Below are 19,464 nucleotides of genomic sequence, written 5' to 3'. Positions count from 1 at the left end.
GCAGGCCTCTGTGTGCATATGTGAGCAGCACCCACATGAACCTCATCCATGCAGAATATGGGCAGCCATGAGCATGTAGCTCAGCTCCCATGTGTTATTACCTCTGCACAAGCTCACGTGCAGCCCTAGTGTGAGAGCAGACGCACTGGAAAAATTGCTGGAGGTACATAGCTAATTTAGGGCTTCTATTTGTGGTAAAATAGGCAAAGAAATTACACCTTTAAACAGCAGAAACTTCTCAAATGGTCATTGACAAATAGGTGCCTGCTTTTTTTTGAACCTACCTGGAGAGACTCAAACCCTGCTAGTGCTGGGTACCTTCTGATCTCCAAGGGGAATCACATGTCCAGCAGAGAAAAAGCATCCCCTAATGTAACAGTGCCCGAGAACTTGGTAAGAGCAAAGACAACCAAAGCAGCTCCTCTGTGCTACCTACACAGTAGCCAGTACTACCCTGCTTGTGCAGCCTCACTTGGCTTGTCAGAGTATCTGCCCAGGCAATTTGCATCCCTGCCCTGCCAACAGGACTCACACAGCCCTGGGGGCCCCAGAGCCCCCAGCAGGGATGCAGAACCCCTGGGAGGACCCGAGGCAGCAGCAAATCCCACCACAGCTCTGCCTGAACTCTGCCTGCCTTGCCCAGCCCAGCTGACAGCCAGCGAGCACAATGCCCGCTCCTGGAATGCCGTGCCCCCAGCAGCTTTCCACAGCTCAGCCCCCTCCCCACCCCGGGCTGGATTAATCCCCTAATAACCTTCCCCCAAACCATTCCTTCAGGGAAGCCAACAGGCTGAGGCTGCCTGCAGTTGCCCCAGCAACAGGAGGCTCCCACCACTGTCCCTCACTGGAGGTGACTTCCCCCCTCTGCTGCTGCTGCTGCCAGCAACAAATGGACTAAACCCCCATCCTGCACAGGGACACAGGGACAGGGCTGCCACTGGCTCTCCTGCCATCTGCAAGCCTGGCCCACACATGGACACAGCCCAGAGCCAGGTGGTGGCCACAGAGGGGATCCCAGGGCAGCACCCTGGTGGATCACACCCTGCCCAAAACAGAGACCAGGGCATCCTTTTAGACCCACGGCTGTAACAGCAGGCAGGAGGCAGTCAGAGCACCCATGGCCAGCATCCACCCATCTCTCCATGCCTAGGATGCTCCTTCCCTGGGCTTTAAGGTCACCTCCTTTTCTCTCATTTTTTGGGTTTTTTTCCAAGGAAATTTTAAAGTGGACGCTGGGGCTAGATAGCAGTTGGGGGGGAAGAAACAATTCAGTAAAACATCCTGCCAAGAGTCCATGTGGCCCCACCACCTCTGCACAGCAGCTCTGCGCAGCTGAGAAAGGGCTGCAGGCACTCCCAGCCATGGCTGGGCACCACTGCTGAGTCACAGATCTGTGCCCCCACCCACAAGAGCTTCATGTCCTCTGTGCAAGCTCTCACCACCGAAGGGGTAGAGGGAATAGACAATGGCCCAAATTTCCAGGGTTGTTCCGGGTGACTGTGTCAGAGCTAGGAGCTTGTCCTCATTCTGCAAGGATCTGGGACATGAGCCATCTCCATTCCCACCAGGCTGCTGAAGGGTTTTACCTGCCCACAGTGGCCTCTCACCGGGCACCTCACACGCCCCAGGCCCCAGCCAGCCTTGAAATGCAACGGAGCTCGGAAGCCCCCCATCTGCACTGGCAAGAGCACAGGAGGAGGAATGGGAGAGGAAAAGCTGAGGGGATGCAGAGCAGCTCCAAGAGGTGCAGACACACAGCAGAGGCGAGCGAGGACAGGAGTTAATACACGGGAGGCAGGCAGGCGACAGAGCAGGGCAACATTTGCAGTGAGCAAATAGCAGCGGAGCAGGGAAGACCTGGAGTCAAGCACACAATTAGCAGAGAGTCTGCAGAGAAGAGACACAAAAATAATTAGGGTAAGTGGTGCAGCTGAAAAGAAATGATGGCATGAATAAAGTAGGCGCAGGTGCAGTCAGAAACACGGCAATTGGGTAAATATGGGAGCACGGCAGATCCTGGCAAACGCATAAATGTGATAAATATTGGGTAACTATGGCTGCAACTGCTGAACTGCTTTCCTGCTTGCAGGCTGCTTCCGCAGCCCTAGCTGCTGCAGTGGGATCACAGGACACAGCAGCTACAGAGGGACTTATTTCCTTCTCAGTGGTGGGAAACTTTGCCAAGCCATGCCACAGCAAGAGGCCCCTGGCAAGGGACACTGTCCCGAGGAGAGGCTGGAAAGCACAGCAGAGGAAGTGTGGCCCTTGTAAATCAGATACTTTTCCAAGGCAGCTGCTGTGAGATTTATTGGGGGAGCATGGCTCTGCAAGGAGTTCCACTGTGCACCCTCTGCTTGGAGTAAACTTTATCCTTTCTTCCCATCCTTCTCTTCAATTGGACAGAGAAACAGCAGCAGCCCCTTTTGGAGATCAAAGTTTTAGCAGGCAACAGAGACCTCCAAGGAGGCTGTTGCCATGGCTACCTTAGTAACCGCGGTCTTTTAATCGCACCAGTCTCCTTTGTGAGCAGCTGGCAAATAAGGAGGAAAACAGGGGTAAAAAACCTTGGCAACAAGTAGCACTTCTAATTGGTGTGAAATAAATAACGAGGAGTAGGCTGGGCTAGGATGAGGGGGACTGGAAGCGGGTTAGGAAGGTGGCAGCACAGTGGTTTGGGGCAGTGCATCAACACTTCTCCAGGATTTTTAAGAGGAAGGCTCCTTTGCCAATCACTTCCTTCGCCTGCTGGCACTACCCAGCTTTGGTCCCAGCTCAAGGTCAGCGAGCTCTCTCCGTGGAGTTGCTCACAGACATTTTCCCAGCTGAGATGTGGGCCAACACATCCCCAACACAAGGCCACCAGCACAACTCTGCCAGCTCCTCTGACCGAGCACTGGCTCAGATGCTACTGGCAGCTTTTCAGCAAATCAGAGCAAAATCCTAAAACCAACATCGTGTAAGGGAAAATTTTGCCAAGAACTTTTCAATCTCCGAAATCATGTCAAATTTTATTATACAGTCTCTCCTGGCATAGAAGAGACTCCAAACCTGGCTATATTTATACCAGCTATTGAGTCACTTTGCTGAGTAAGAACTGCCTTATTAGCATTGCACACCATACACACGTGTCCCAGTGGAAATTTATCCTCACTGAAAGTCAACACATGTCTCTATTAGTACATTAATTACTGTACAATATGCTGTGTGTATATGTATCTACATTCTTTATTTTACATCCTTTACTACTTTTACTACGGGTGTGAGACTTTTTAAATTTCGGGTTTAGCCTATACAGATACTGGCTGGTAATATAAGCTACAGAGGATGTCAGTTTACCAATGTTAGTCTCCAGAAATTAACACAAACCTCAAGTGCTAACTGTTGTTATTTAAAGCATAACAATGGGAGAAGCTTCAGCTTCTGAAAGATTTATATGGGGAATTTTAGGCCTGTCAGACTGACCTTGGCGCTCTCGGGAAGGTTATGGAATAAATGATCTTGAGTCCAACCACACAGCACATACAGGACAACTAGTGGATCAGAAGGATCCAGCATGGGTTTAGGAAAGGCAAGTCCTCCTTGACCAAGCTGATCTCCTTTTTATGACCATATCACCCACACAGAAGATAAGAGAAAGACTGTGGATGTGTCCTCCTGAACTTCATAAAGCCTTTGAGAGTGTCTCCCACAGCATTTTCCTGGAGAAGCTAGCAGTGCTACAGGCTGGAGAACAGCGGCTGGAAAACTGCATGATGAGAAAGGATCTGAAGGGGCTGGTCAGAAGTGGCTGAACATCAGACAGAGTGTGCCCAGGTGGTCAAGGAGGTCCCGGTTTGGATCAGGAATAGTGTGACCAGCAGGACCAGGGCAGTGATTGTCCCTCTGTACTCAGCACTGGTGAGGCCCCTCAAGTCCTGTGCTTATGTTTGGGCCCCTCACTCTAAGGCATTGAGGTGTTGGAGTGAGTCTAGAGAAGGGAACAGAGCTGGGGAAGGATCTGGAGCACGAGTCTGATGAGGAGTGCTTGAGGGTATTTAACCTGGAGAAATGCAGGCTCAGGAGGGACCTTACCACTCTCCACAACCACCTGAAAGGAAAGTGTGGAAAGATGGGTCGACCTGTTCTCCCAGGGAAGAAGCGACAGAATGAGAGGAAATGGCCTCTAGCTGTGCCAGGCAGTTTCAGGTTGGATATCAGGAATAATTTTGCCACTGAAAGGGTGGTTAAGCACTGGAATGGGCAGCCCAGGGAAGTGGTGGGATCATCATCCCTGGAGGTGTTCAAGAAACAACTGAATGTGGCACTCAGTGCTAGCTGCTTTAGTTGAGATGGTGATCTTCAATCAAAGGTTGAACTAGCGGTCTTGGAGGTCTTCTCCAACCTTAATGATTCTATGATTCTGTGATTAACTATAAAACAATATTTCATTGATACACAGCTTATGTAATATTAGCTGGTGAATTGGATGGAAAAGAAAGCAGACAACAGCTGTCTAGGAAAGCACATGGATCATGAACCCAAGCATCAAACCAACAACTGGGATTGGTAGAGCACTTTCTGGCCTCTTCCAGAGACTTGACAGGTCCTGGGGAATGGAAGCACTGTGTTTGTGAAGCATGTCTAAGCTAACTAAACTCTCAGAATGCAAACATCACCGAGCTTGCACAGACCTATGTGTTCCAGGATGCCCAGCTGTGCTGAGCTGTAGGTACAGGCACTGCTCTGTAGCTGTTCTAGCTTGGAAAGGGAGCAGTGTAGCAGCTTCCATAGGTCCCTGCACCTGGTTAGTAAATTCTGGCTCTTGGGAAGCCTCATTGGCTTGTAGGTAATGCCATGCAATGAAGCTGGACTGCTTCCTGATGTGAGCTGGTGACATGAAGCTAGGGTGACTCTGACACTGCACTGGACTTCTGGTTTGAAGGTTACACCAGGCACACTGCATCCCTGCACTGGTATACCTGCAGCTCCCTTCAGAAAAGCTGCAATTAATTACTTTACTGAAGCCCATTGACATTCTCATAAAAAAAAGCAATACACAGGGGCTACAAATAACAATATGATTAATAGCACTGTCTGTGTTTCAAGAAGCAGGGCATTAGCTGCCAGCTACTACAACAGAAATGTAGACTTCCTTCAGTTTAGGATTCAGCCTTTTAGATTCGATCGTATCAAAAAGTCTAAAAAACAAAATGTATGAAGTAGAAAATGGGTTCATTAGCCCAACTGTAATGTCAGCAAAGGTTCTCCTTTTTTAATAAAACACGAGTGCAGGGAGTATCACTTGATTCCTGCTGTGGAATTGCTAAACTCTGGACTAGTCTGCAGCATATGCAGAGTTCATACATTTTCCAGCACACCACATCCTGTTTGGAGATTCTAAATGCCATCAAAATGCACATATACCACAGAATCACAGAATCGTTTAGGTTGGAAAAGACCTCTGAGCTCATCTAGTCCAACATGTGACCAAACACCACCAGACCATGGAACTGAGTGCCACATCCAGTCTTTCCTTAAACACCTCAGAGACAGTGACTTCATCACCTGCCTGGGCAGCCCATTCCAGTGTTTAACCAACCCTTCTGGGAAGAAATTCCTTTTGATGTCCAACCTGAACCCCTGCCCCCTCTGGCAGACCTTGAGGATGAGCCCCCACCTTGCTACAACCTCCTTTCAGACAGCTGTAGAGTTTTATAAGGACTAAGGAATACATTTTAAAATGCAATAAATGTGTAATAGTATTTTTTAAAATTTAAATTCTCTCCTTACTCTACAGGAGGTTCCCTACCAGTCAGTCTCTTGTGTTCCTGAGGCAGAGATTGCTGCCCCTCTTCCCTCACCTGCATTTATTCCCTTAGGGAGGGTTAAACTCCCTGACTAAGCAGAAGATATTGAATGGTCTTTTCAGCAATGGACGTAATGAGCACATGCCTAACATCAGGTATGCTTTACAAATCCCATCAGCTTTGCTGAGCACAAATGGATATAAATAAATGCTTGTATGCTTTTCTGAAATCAGCGTGACACGAGGACAGCACATGGGATTCTCTGATGGTACCTAGAGCTGACCAGCAGCTCTGTGTGTCAACATGACACATCCAGGTAACAAAACCCAACATGCAATCCCATCATGAGCCAGGCTCCATGGCTACTTAAGAGCTCACTGAAGGTCTCTGTGATCACTTTCCTCAGAAAAAAAAAAAAAATAATAAAATAAAAAATAAAATAAAAAAAAAAAAAATACTGTAAATTGCCCGGGTTTAGGATTTTGCTCTAAGTTGCAATAAAGTGCCTTTTGATCAATTTTTCATGATTCACTGTAAAAAAGCAGAACTCTCCACTTTTAACTAAACAAACTTCCATTAATTTACTGATGCTATTAGTATGATGTCTTCCATTTTTGCCCCTCAGTCCTTTCATGGTTTCAACATGATACTAAACTGCCCTTTCATCCTGGCATTAATTTGAAACCACTAGAAGGGATATTTTCCTATTTCCTTTTCCATTCTGATTTTTCTGTCACCCCAAGGATAACGTGACTGGGTAGAACCTCTGCTCTATTCAAAATTCTAATTTATGCTGAAACCATGCAGCAACCCCAAAATAAGCAATGTAAATTGTATCTGACAGACCACTGTCAGCAGGGAGCAAACAGCAATGTGCACACTATCCCTCTGCTGCCCCAACCTCTCCAACAGGGAATCTGGGTTCCACCAAAAGAGCAGCAGAACAGCAAACAAAACCCTTTTACCACACGTCCCCTGGGACTGTGGAATTGCTACAATCTACATCTGTATTCAGCATCTCCCTCCAAGCAGTGGGATGGAACAAAAAATATCCCAGAATATGCAGAATATTAAGAAATGGTATTTTCATCACTGGCTGCTTCATCCTTTAGCCATCAACAGGGAGAGATAAAGGAAAGCAAAGAAAAAGTAACAGCAAAGGCAGAAGGAAAAGAATAACGGGGGAAGGGAAAGAGGGGGAAGGAGGAAAACAGGTAGGTAACCCTGGAACTGCACCAAAAGCTGGAATGTTGCCTCTACCCAGGAAAAGCAATATACAGAAGCTGCCTAACAGCATGAGGCAGAAGTAAGCCCACGACAAGTCTGCTTTCATGCTGCTGCCAAACCTGGCAGAGAGCTGCATAAAGTGCAAGGTCAGACCCAGAGGCTGAACAGAAAAGCAGATGTGGCCAAGGGTGATGCAGCCTAAGCTACAGGTGTCCCCCAACATAGCCACAATGAACTGGGGGCACAGGCATCAAGACAGCTCCAGAGGAGGGGATTTCTGTGTTTTCTCCCCACAGTCTTCTGTACACACTGAAAAACCAATCCTTCCTGTTACCATGGCACTATTTCATCACTGGTGTCTGAGCACAGTTGTAGATACACAAGAGGAAGACACCAAATCCTAGACAGGAAGGTGAAGAAGGGACAAAAATTCAGCAGCTCATCACTACACAGACACGGGACCTCAGGAGAGGATTTTAACAGCTACCACTGCCACATGGCAGAGATAACCTCACCTGAACTCATACAAGTCAGTCCTGGGCCTGTTACTAAGTGGCAGATGATACACAGTGACACTGTGGATTCACACAGGCGTGACACTGTTTTCTGGAGTGACCAGACTGACTTTCCACTTTCTGACCTCCCACTCCAACTGTCCATTGTCTGACTGACATTAAAGGGGTGAGGAGAGGCAATGGTAGCCACTCACCCATTTAGTCTGGTTTACTTGGTGATGATAACTACAGCTCCAAAAATAAATACCAGTTAAACTCTGACCTTTGGCAGGAGATCAGGGGAACGCTTGACAGACGTGTTCTGTTGTACACCTCCACAGGTCACCTACACACTATCAACCCAAGCTTTTTAATATTCCCATCAGAGGATGCACAGATCTGTACACACAAGAGCCACGGTGAGGTCTTAAGGTAAGCTGGGAAAAACTCCGCTTGTTCTCCTGGGGAATCTAGGGATGAATTACTACAGCTGGCTCCAGTCATGTCAACAAAAGCCCCTGAAAGACCCATTCCACTCTGCTTTTCTCCTCTAGCTGGAATGGCTGCTTTTCTGACCTTTACAGTGAGCTGTATCACGGAAGCCACCACTGAAAGCAAACCCTGAAAATAGGGAAGAAACTGATCCTGCACAGCACACTACTCAAGGGAGCTCAACAGAAACAGAGCCAAGCACACACACCACAGAGAGGGCAGGTCCTGTCAGTGGCAGCACCAGCTCAGACCTGCTTAGGATGACCATGAAACTGCACCTCTAACTGGACAAGTGTTATTAGGCACACAGAAGAATCTCCCAAACTGACACATTCAACACAGTGCTTTTTGACATCCTCACAGGTCAGAAGAGTGGGACGAGGACTGCAAAACTCACAGGATCTGATGTCTTCTGGGTGTCTGCTGTTAAAAGACTCTGTCTCAAGTGTTCATTTTGCTGCAAGCTTTTTTGTTTTATCCCTTAAAAACAAGGGTTCTGCCTTTCCATAGCCCCGCACTTTCTGCAGTCATTTACGCCTGTGTAACGTGTGAGCAGTGTGGGTGTAAACATTACTATTCTGGTTTGGTAGCATTTGCCACCCACTTTGCCTAGGTGTGAATGACTGCACAAGGTGCAAGGCAATGGTGACAGTGCTGCAGGGACTGTTTTGCATAGCTCTTACACCCATAGTAATACGGTGCACAGAGATGGAGAGACAGCGAGAGAGCAGGAGGAAAGATGCATCAGGTATCTGCCGAAAAAGCAGCCCGACAAGAGGCCTCACCAAGCACGAGCAGCTCCACTGATTCTTCATTCTTGCCCTCCACATCATCTGGTGTGATAATAAGGCAGTAATAGAGGCCACTGTCTCCCCACATCAGCTTCCCAATCTGCAGGTCTGCATCTGGAAGGCAAAAAAGAAAAGTCAGGCTTTCCCTCCAATGCTTACAGGAAGGATGGAGTGTTGAATGCTCTGTGTCCCAAATCCATTTCTTTTCCTTACTAAAGAAGAGGGGTTAACCTTATCCAGAATCTCATGGTATTCAGGAAAAAACAACAGGCTCCAGACCTCTAGCTGTAGGTAGAAAGACAGATAATGCTGCAGAGGCAGCTCCTTCTGCAAGTGCCAAGAGCAGAAGAGGTCACTAATGTCTCTCTCTGTCCTTCCTGTCACCTAAGGCTGGGCTCCCAACTACTCATGTCATGAAAGAAGGGCTTAGACAGTCTCCTCTACAGCTCCTCAGTCATTGGTGAAGAGGTTACACAGAGACAAGGGGAAACACTCCCTCTTGTGAGGCTGATCACATGCTCTCCACACCAAGCAGTCTCCACTTCTGTCTAGGTGGTCACCCCAGTCAATCAGACACCTTGCACTTTCGAGGGACATGGTCTCTTACGCAGCCTTCCAGACAAAAATGTTTAAGGATCCTGCCGTTCCCCATCTCCACCCAACCTGACTTTGCCCCACAGAAATCCCTTCCTTTCACTCTGCCCAAGGCTGTGTGGGTTTAGGTTCATGACAGGGTAAGCTGGTGAAGTCTGTGGCTGAGCAAACATGAGGCGTAGGATAATCTTGGTATTTCAGAACTAGGAAAATATCAGTGGCATTTGCAAGGAAGAAAAACCTTGCAAATCTGCAGAGACTGAATTTATATATCTCTTGCTGCCACCCCTTTGCTAAGGAAAATCTCTATACACAGCAATATGCAGAAGTCAAGAATAAAAAGCTTCCACTTCATGGAAGGGAAAAAAGGATACTGTATCTGAATTGAAGACCTAGGTGGAGTCAATTGAAGGGAAGTGCCAAAGGAAATTACCTTTGGGTCTATGGGTGGTTGGCTGAATCCTAAATACGACAGCTCCCTTCCCACAGAAGAGTCAACTGAACAATTACTGCCAGACTCCAGTATCCCAAATTGCTAAGGGCCCATTCCAGCCCCCACCAGGCATCACTGGGGTAGGAGAGTTACCATGGACAATGCTGACGTCTCTTTCCTTATAGAAGTCTCCTATGGTGATGGCAGATCCCTGTTTGGAGGCCACGACACGGACGGTCCTCCTGCTGTCCACACAGTCCAGGTAGGGATCCCAGTCCAGGTTCCTCTTGCTCATTGTTTGCAAACCAGAAGTCACCATGCCCAGAGCTTCTCCCATCCGATCCTGGCAGTAGGATTTGTACCTCCACTGTACCACAGCTGGTTGGGTGGAAGAAGTAGAGAAATGGCAGCGAAGCAGGGCAGGCTGAAATAACATGGCCACCTTCTTCTTCTCAGGCACAGTGACCTGCAACCCTTCCACCTCAGCTAGAAGACAAAAACATGAGTATCATATGCTTTGGCACTGCTTGAAGAGGGAGCTACTGCATTTTATCACAGCATCATTCTCCCCACACACATAAAATTGTCCATCTGTTTCAGGTGCTGGGGCGCAACACCTCTCAATGTATGTAAGCACGGATGTTGGCAGCAGAAGTTTGCTTTCTCATAGCTTACAGTCACAAAGAAAAACACAGCATGATGGGGCTGAAGGCTCAAATGCAGCATCCTTGTGCTGTAGAAGCCCTAACACAATGGTGTGATGATTCACAGCTTCTGTGGCAGGTTCAAACCTAAGGAAGAGGTATTTTAGGGATGGCTATGCTCCACTTGTACAGCAGGTCAGCCAAGGGGACAGATCCTGAGTTCATGACATCCCCACTGCAGAGTAAGTCACCTCCTTCCCCATTTCAGTGGCATCACACCTCCTCTTTACAAGTCAGGCAATACACAGTGCCTGGGCCAACCTGCACATTCTGCACTGCTGCCCAGTTAGTGCTGCCTGCTCTGCAAAACTCCAGAGACACACGAAGGAGTGGATCCAAATCACAGAGCTCTTCCCAGGGCTGGCAAGTAGCACTGAGAGAAACTGCTCCATGTGGGAGGTGTGGAGAAAAAGGGCCCAAACCCTCAAGTTTTTCACACTGCCAGGGAGGAGAGGGATCTCAACATGTAATGTTTATCTAACAGCTGACAGGAGAGCTTCAGCCTGGACCTGATGCATTAAGGCCCCAGAGAAGATGCAGGAGACTGCTCCTACACCCTTGTGTAGCTGGGGGAGAGTCAGTGAGCAATGTCAGCCCTTGGGAGAGTGAGGCACTCCATCCCCCCACAGGGATGTGGCCAAAACTCCCCCGCATGCCCTTCATTGCTTCCCTCCTTGTGCTGCAGGCAGCAATGTCTGAGAGCACTCACACAACACTGGAAAAAGGGAATCTCGTTCAGTATGGAAAATGTTGTTGTTACCACACACCTCAGCCAGAGCAGGTGGAAAAGAGGGAATACACATGGAAACAGGGAAAAAGAGGAAATGCAAGAAAGCATTCGAGACAACAAAGCAGAAGAGAAAATCTACACAACATCTGGAGGAGGGACTAGTGGACTTGGGGAAGCTTAGTGAGGAATGAAAAGACAGAGGACAAAGAAAGACTTCTTGATATCAAGAAGCAGTAGAAAAGAAGGGAAAATGCAAGAAAAAACAGTAGGGATAAAGTATCAGAGCAATATAAGAAGCAGAAAAATAAGCAGGATGACAATCAGGAAGCTTGCATTCAATTTGAAGAGGCTGGAGAAGTTGTCTCAGCTCGGGTCAAAATAAGTACAAAGGGCTGCAGTCAGGTTGCAGAAGATTCAGAAACTATGCAGAGAAGAGAGGAAATGGAGTCAGCAAAAATAACCCACCCACTCCAGAAAGCAGAGATGAAAAGGAGATGGAAATTGGCAAAAGAAAGTGAAATGACAGGAGATATCTTTAGAATGGGGGGAAAAAAAAGGCATAGACTAAAGCATTGGAGCTTGAAGGAGACAGAAAGCAATAAATGCATCAACTGTATAACAGCAGCAGGCATTAAGAGACAAGGTGGAGACAGCTGCAGACCTGAAAAGCAAAAGTGAGCAGAGATTGCATGATCAGGATTCAGAACCAAAGGGAAGTGAAGAGGCTGGAAAAACAGTGAATATTAAATTCAACAAGTTATCACTGTCTGAACGTTAAAGCACAAAGTCTATAAATCCCAGCTGGAGAGGAAAACACAGTATGGACAGAACCTAGGGGAAGGCTTATTTCAGAGAGGCAAGGTGGTCACTGATACTAACAGAGTTACTGATCTAGGCAGGATTTGGCCTTGGGGACTACTTTGTGAAAGCTTGAGGAGCACAAGGATGCTCTGCCATTTGCACAGAAACGCTACATCATGCATATAACGAATGCAGGACATCATGCACATTGTGCATGTGCCATGTGGAAGTTGCACAGGAGGTTATCAGTCTTGCCTGAAGTGCCTGGACCCAAATCCAAACACTGAAGTGTGGCTGTTCTCCAGAGCACTACCAAGCACAGCTGAGCTCTCCCACAGGACAGGCAGGGGGATGAGGCAGCTCCTGCACTTTCCTGAGACACAGGCAAAGAGATTATTCAGGAAGTGGCGGCTGGGACATTTCTGCCAGGATTCCTTTACCCAGGGACCAAGCACAGGGGCCATTTGGCACTAAGGGACTGCCACCACTTGCTTCTCAAGGTGAACCAAGTGGTGACATCTAACCCTCTCCAGAGATTAGATTCAGGCTTCCTGGGTTGCATCTGAACACAAGAAACATGAAGAACACCTTGAAAAACCAATGGGTCCATGTCAGACCTATGTCCGGCAGCTCCGTGCCTGACCCCCTCACAGTGTGAGGCCAAGGCCAGCATGTGGCATGAGCTGATCAAGTGACTCACCACGTTACCTCAGCTTCAGGGATAAAACAGTGACACACTGAATATTTAAATCTTTCCCTTGTGAACCAAGTACGCCGCTTAGTAAACACAGTGCTCTCAGCTAACCATGCACCATAGCCCTCCTTCCCTGTTAATGAGATTAATGAGTTTGGCAAGCCAGGGACTGCTTTAATAAATGATTAGCTGAGCTTTAGCAAATTCTCATCTGACTAACTTTCCCCACCCTACCCCCATGTGAACGTCTATATCAAGAAAAGAAAAGCAGCTTTTGGGAAAACACAGGAATTCTTTTTCTACCGAATAGGATTTTGGAGATGCCCAGAAAATTATCTGGCATCTTCTATATCCTATCCCAAGTTCTTTATTAACTTCTTAAGTATTATTTTCAGATTCCTTCCAAGAATAGCATTTAAGAGCAACACAGTGCCTCAGACTGGGAGACTGGAGCAGAGGAAACTTTAGATCTATTTAAGTCAAATTATATATAATTATATATGGCTGAACTGGGAAATTATACACCTGTTATTTCCTCTGCCAAAAAAGAATGACTGGAATTGAGTCATGTACTATGTCACTGCTGTAACAGTGTCCATCAAAAAGGCTACCAGGATGTTTGACTGCCTGAAGACAAGATGGTGGCTTTACACTGATCAGTTATGTTCAGCCATGGGAATTATAGGACTTCCTCACCTTCAAGAAGTAACTGCTGACCTTAAAATGTAGTGTAGTCGACACAAGAAAAGCCTCAGACGTATCACAGGGCAGAATTCTGAGTTGTTAATACAGCAGAGAAAAAAAAAAAAGAGTGAAATATGTGAAAAATTATGAGAAGCTTAGTGACAGCACCATGGTAGCTCTTTGTCTGGTTTAATAAAAATAGGACTAAAAAGAAACTGAATTGTGTTGTGCTATGTTTTGACTGATGTAGACAGAGAAAAATTAGCCCATACTTCAAAGTCATCATGGAAATGCAATTCCTGCACTCTAGAGAAGGAATCTGTTCATTGTGAACTTCACAATGTTTCCAGTTTTGCAAGGAAAAAATCTAGCTCCTGGGAGTCTCATGACTACGTGACTATTTTGCTTTCCTTCCTTCTTGCACTCATAAACGCAAAGAAAAAGGTCTGAAAATATTAATCAATTGCATCTTATAAACACAGTTACCCTTCCTCTTGGAAAATAAAAAGAATCCATGGTTTTGTGTGTCTGTACAAATATATATATACACAAGACTCCCGGAGAAAGAGCTTAAAAATAATCACACTTCCGAAATATAATTGTACGGGGTTTGTCTGTTTCAACTGGCAATGTGCATTTGTCTCCCTGCACTGATTCCTTTCCTGAACTATCCTCAGATTATGCATTCAAACTATGCAATCAACACTACACACAAGCTATCACTAATACATTTCACTGGTGATTAAAGAAAATTCCAGGAAGCAATTACAGAGGGGATATTTGTAAGGGCGGGTTTGAGCCTTGTGAGCCTGATCTTCCTAAGCGCCTTCCCTGAGCAAGAGAGAAGGCAAGTGAGAGGTGATAACTGAGGCTCTTGCTTTGCCATTGACCATCAGAGAAAGCCTACGCCTCCCTGAGGTGAAATGACTCCCAGAAAGATTTAGCTACACTACACATTTAGCCTCTAGGAACAGAATCACAGAACGGTTTGGGTTGGAAGGAACCTTGAACACCACGTAGTAAGAATGAAATTTAGCTGAAGCACCAAACCCTGGAAGCAATGACAAAGCCAGATACTGTAGTTCAGTGGAATAGTCTCAGGCTGCATCCTTCTAGAACACAAGACTCAAGTCCGAGAGAAGGCAGCACACATTATTCTTCAGGTCACACGGGTCTCCCTATCTGTGCAAGCATCTCTTCTCTTTCTTTGCAATTATTTGGCTCGTGTTGCTGCTTGCCTGAGGTAGTACAGCTGATTCTATGACACTGCATTTCATAGTTGCATCCCCCATTTTCATGTACCTTTATTGACAGGAGTGGCACATAAGGAAAATGGAAATCACTGGGTCCTGAACCAAAGCTACTCCTAGACTTTACCTCAGGGCTTTGGCAGAAAAGCATCCATTCACTGGTAAGAGACTGTGCCCTTAGGGTGGCAGCTTATACCACTTCCCAAATAAAATAAACTCTTGGGCAAAAGCATCATTGGTTTTGGCACCTTGGGTACTGTGCATCATTTCGAAGTGTTCTCTCCCCCATGGCTGAATACTGGCACACCATTTACACTTTCGTATGTGGATCAAGCCTGAATCAGGAAGAGCAAGATCTGGGCTCTGAGACCAGAAAATCAGAAATTATAAAGAGATGTGTAAACAGATGAATGGAGAGCCAGCGGGATCACTGAGGTTATGTATTGTACAGGTTCTTGCCTACTCATGTTGAACTAAATCCAATCCAATGCAATTTATCAGCAAAAGCCATCACCATCAGCATGTGTCGAGTGCTTATGGGAAATTAATTGGATGTCTTGGTCTGGTTCCTATCAGACTTGTGTTCTTAGCAACGTGACCACTAATTGTCAGAGTTTTTTGGAAGCAAGAAACCAATGCCTGAACAAGTCAGCTGCAGCTGAGACAAAAGCATGGTTCCATTTTTCACAGCTCCATAGCAAAACCAAGAATTTCAGCTCTCCGGGTACTTAACCTGGAAAGGGGAAAACCCAAAACAGCTGCAGAAAAGCATGGCCTGACACACTCAGCACTCACGGCACAGAACCTCAACACAAAAACACTCCATGAAGGAGTTTTTTGCCATGCCCAGGCTGTGTAAAATGACTGCAGTAGACATTGGACTATTCCTTGCTCTTCCCCATTCTCTGTGGTGCTCTCCCCAGGCACCCCCTGCTCCTCACCTCATTCTCTTCACCAGCTTCCCTGTGCTCGTTAACACTGCCTTACCACAGCCCCTTACACACATTCACGAAAGTCACTCTGGATGCCCTCAGGTGAATGATCTCAGCTCTGGCCACCAGATCAAACCCACCCTGTCTTACTGCTGTCTGAAAGTTGTTACACTTGTCAGATGCTTCCAGATCTAAACTTGTTCCAGCATCCCAGAAATCATTCCCAGAAATATCACTCATCACAAGCCTGAGAAAGCAAAAGAAATGCAAAGAGTCTCTCCAAGCCTTGTAACACCAAGCCATAATACCTGTCCTTGGGATGGCATTGGGATTTCCACTGCTGACAGTCTCACTCAAGGTGACCTCACAGGAATACAAAGTAAGAAAAACATGATATTTCTTCCCAGTTACGTTACACTTATGCTCTGTGAAGCCAGGCAAGGGAAGTCAGATGAACACTTTAAATCGAGACAACTAAAAAGAGTCCAACCATTTCTCTGCCTTCCCAAGAAGTGTGGTCAGCTGGCCAGAAACAGCAAAGCACAACTGTGTTCCAGCATGCCCCCTCTGCCTGCCATCCTGAACTGTGGCTGGGAAAGAGCAGGTACGGAAACAGTATGCAGGGACTGAGTGCTAAATTACTGGTGCGAAAGTACTTATCAGGAAGAAAAGATCCCGTTTTAACGTGGACAGTCTTCTAACTGTAATTTTTCCAAGCTTGGTCCAAGTTGTGAGGCAGAAAAAATTTGATCTGCTTGTTCTGTACATAAAACTGGAGTTCAGCCTTCAGTGCAGCACTATGTTGTTGTTTTAAATACATTAGAAATTACAACATTTATAAGAAAATGGTAAACACAAGGGGAGGATTCATTCGAGAATCAAGCTGCACTTGGTAATTTACAAGAACAGGCTTTACACAGGGACTAAGGATACTTGGCAGATTTTATCGTCTTTTTATAGAACGAGAGCACAGTCCCACACATATCTTAACCCGTGTGACCTCACAGGAAGGAATAAAGAATGACCTGCTCTTCATCCATTTGCTGTTGTTATTAAAACACTCGCTCTAGGCACGTGGGAGAGCAGGACAGGAGGGGGAGAAGCCAAACTCAATCCATTGTACCTCGCACAGGATTTTTTTTTTAAATCGCCGTAAGAACTCACAATGCGCAAAACCAAACAAAAGATAAATGCAAGAGCCAAAAATTAAAGACAAACAAAGGACAGAGAGGAATTACTGCTGGGAGGAAAGGGACTGAAAGTGCTGATTAGAAATTTCTCAGCCCATCTCGAGGAGGGAGGAGGGGAGGGAAGTGAACGAGAGCCTTCTCTTTCGTGCTCCCTTTTGTCTCCCTGCTTCTTCCCCATCTTGCACTCTGTCCCCGGGCCCCTCCACCTCCCAACCCCCACTTCTCTTCCCCGGAGTGGAGTGTACCACTCTGGCTGGATTAGGGCTCCTTACCTTGAGGCAGACCTTTCATTCCTTTGCACAGCCACTGGGGAGAGGAAAATCTTGGATCCATGTTTGCTAGCCCCCCCTTCCTTTTCTGTGCACACACGCACACACTCCCACACACACACCTTTGCTAATTTGCTTTCTCTGGGCTGTGAAAAGGGACATCAGAGCTTGATTTATGGCTGGGCAGCAGCTGCGGGAGGATGGAGGGGAGCAGGCGAGCACTGGCTGCCTCCATCCCTCAGCACACAGCTATGGATAACCTGTTGCCCGCCGGAAGCCTGTGCCTGCCAGCTCTCCACAGCACCGGCAGCACGCAGTCCTGTCTCAGAACCACAGGGCTACAGGAAACTGGAAGGTCTTCCCACTGCAGCGGTACCTGCCTCTCTGCATTGACCCTGCGTGCTCCAAAACAGTGCTCGCTGCCAGGAATCGTGAACTGCCCTCGGTGGAAGGAGAAAAGTGTCAACAGCCCGGGCTTTTAGCTTGATAAAAAAGTCCTGATTAGCCTGACATGTCCAGATAAAGAAGCTCTTTAAAAAGAGGGAGGAATGTAATGTCATGTTTAGCTACACCCCGTACTCCTTTGCGGGTCCTTGGATGCTATTTATCAGCACACTACTATGGCTAGTAGGAAAGGAGGGGCAGCTGCGGGTGCGCTGGCACTCCAGACCAACTCACTGAAGTGGGATACATTTGGAAGCAGCTAAATGGCAGGGAAGGAGGAAAGGAGAGAAGGGAGGGAGGATGAGCTGGAAGCTGCTGGAGCCCCAGATGAGGCCGTGAAACCCTGGAAGGGAGCAGTAGGCAGGCACCGGTGTTGAAGATGACTCAGAGTGAAAATGCAAGGAAAGGGGTGGGTGGGTGGTGGGAGAGAGGTGTTATGACTAAAAGCCGAATTTACTGCTTGTGAATACTAAATCCGAATAGGAAGAGGGAAGAGGCTGAGGTCTTTTTTGTGGGATACAGAGGTGACGGTGGGAAATATATGCCACTTAACCCAAGTGTGTCTGTTTCTTCTTTCAGCCTGTAACCAGCCTGCCTGGCTAAGTCATCCTACTGCAGCTTTCCTACAGCCTGCTGCTCCTGCCTGTGCCTGGCTGCTGCACCGGCTCACAGGAGGCAGATCTCGCCCCTGACCTGACACGGCTTTCTCTTTCTCCCCGCTTCCCGGCTGCCCCGCCGCGCTCGCCCTGCTGTAATCCCTCTCCTCTCCTCGCCGCCCAGCTCTCAGACCCAGCCTCTTTTCAGCTTGTCCCCCCTGCCCTCTTCCCATCACTGAGCGCTCTCTGCTCGCCTCTCCGGCTCCCCTCCCCCTGCCCTACGGAGGGACTTGCCCGACCCTTTCGGGAGCCGGCGAGGCAAGCGGAGGGCGGCGAGCTGGGCTGGGGGGCAACCCCGTCCTGCGCTCACAAAGGCCCGGGCGCAAGTGCACCGTCACGGGCTAGGGCCCCCAAAATTCCGCCCCCCTGGAAGCCGGGGCAGAGGCAGGGCAGCCCCCTCCCCTCACACCTCTGTTGAGACGGCATGTGCGGTCAGCACACCGGGTAAAGGAGAAGTTCCTGCGATTGTTCCCGGCACGGGCGGGCGGGGGGAGCCGGGGGTTTGCCGCCATCCCTCCCGCGCCGCGGCCAAGGACACTCCGACACCCCCGGGCCGGTTCCCCCTTCCCCGACACCGGCGCTCTCTCTCCCCCGCGACGAGCGGGGCCCCCAGCGCCGCCGGGACCAGGCGGAGAGAGCGCCGGGGGCCCCTCGGACCGGCCCCGGCCGGGCGGGAGGCACCGGCTGCCCCCCCGTCCCCAGCCCTCTCCGCCAAGTCTCCGCAAACTGCACCGCGGGACGCCCCCGGGCAGCTCCCGGCCCCGAGCCGGCTCCCTCCTCAGCATCTCCCCAGATCCCCCCCCATCTTCGCCCTCAGGGAAGCCGCGGAGCCCGGCGGGCTGGGCACGGCGTGGGGAGGTCGGGGCCAGCGAGCCCCCCGTGCCCCGGCCCGCGGCCCTACCTGCGAGCCACAGGAGGACGATCCATCCCAGGACGTGCCCATCCATCTTCCCAGTGGTCCAGGCGGCGCGGGGCGGCCGGAGAGGCGCGGGGGCGGCCCGGCTCGGGCAGCCGCCTCCCCGCAGAGCCGGCCGGGCTGGCGGAGCGGCCGCGCCGTGTGGCTCCGCTCCGCTCCGCTCCTCCCCCGGGCCGGCTCCCCGAGGCCGCCCCCGCCGCCGTCCGGGCTCGGGCGGGGGGCGGCGGGGAGGGGAGGGGGACGCGGCTTCCCGAAACTGCTCCGCTTCCCGCCCTCCCTCCCTCCGGCAAAGGCGCGTTTCGGTTGCCTGGTGCCGCTCCTCAGCCTACGGGCACCCCGGCACGTTCCTCGGCAAGTCCTTCGGCCGCCGGCACCCC

At 48.9% G+C, this 19,464-nt stretch overlaps 1 protein-coding gene across 5 annotated transcripts in view; it reads right to left on the bottom strand.

The window, feature by feature from the left end:
- The window catches only part of ILDR2 (immunoglobulin like domain containing receptor 2), a 40,047-nt gene extending 20,850 nt beyond the window's left edge, over positions 1–19,197 (bottom strand). For 3 of the 5 annotated variants that reach the window (XM_066208070.1, XM_066208081.1, XM_066208086.1), the window contains exons 1-3: positions 17,075–17,177; positions 9,971–10,303; positions 8,785–8,904 (exon numbers count right to left, since the gene is read on the bottom strand). In XM_066208070.1, the coding sequence (XP_066064167.1) occupies positions 8,785–8,904; positions 9,971–10,303; positions 17,075–17,135 (514 nt within the window). In that variant the 5' untranslated portion in view covers positions 17,136–17,177. Of the gene's footprint in view, positions 1–8,784; positions 8,905–9,970; positions 10,304–17,074; positions 17,178–19,072 lie in introns of those variants that run through there. The other 2 variants (XM_066208075.1, XM_066208072.1) reach the window with 1 other exon arrangement.
- Between the last annotated feature and the right edge of the window lie 267 nt (positions 19,198–19,464).

The sequence above is a fragment of the Chamaea fasciata genome, unplaced genomic scaffold (assembly GCF_029207755.1).
Source record: "Chamaea fasciata isolate MVZ Bird 193981 ecotype frontalis unplaced genomic scaffold, bChaFas1.0.hap1 SCAF_2, whole genome shotgun sequence".
NCBI lineage: Eukaryota > Metazoa > Chordata > Aves > Passeriformes > Sylviidae > Chamaea > Chamaea fasciata.
Note: the sequence above shows the minus strand (reverse complement) of the source record. Positions and strands in the feature narration are given on the sequence as shown.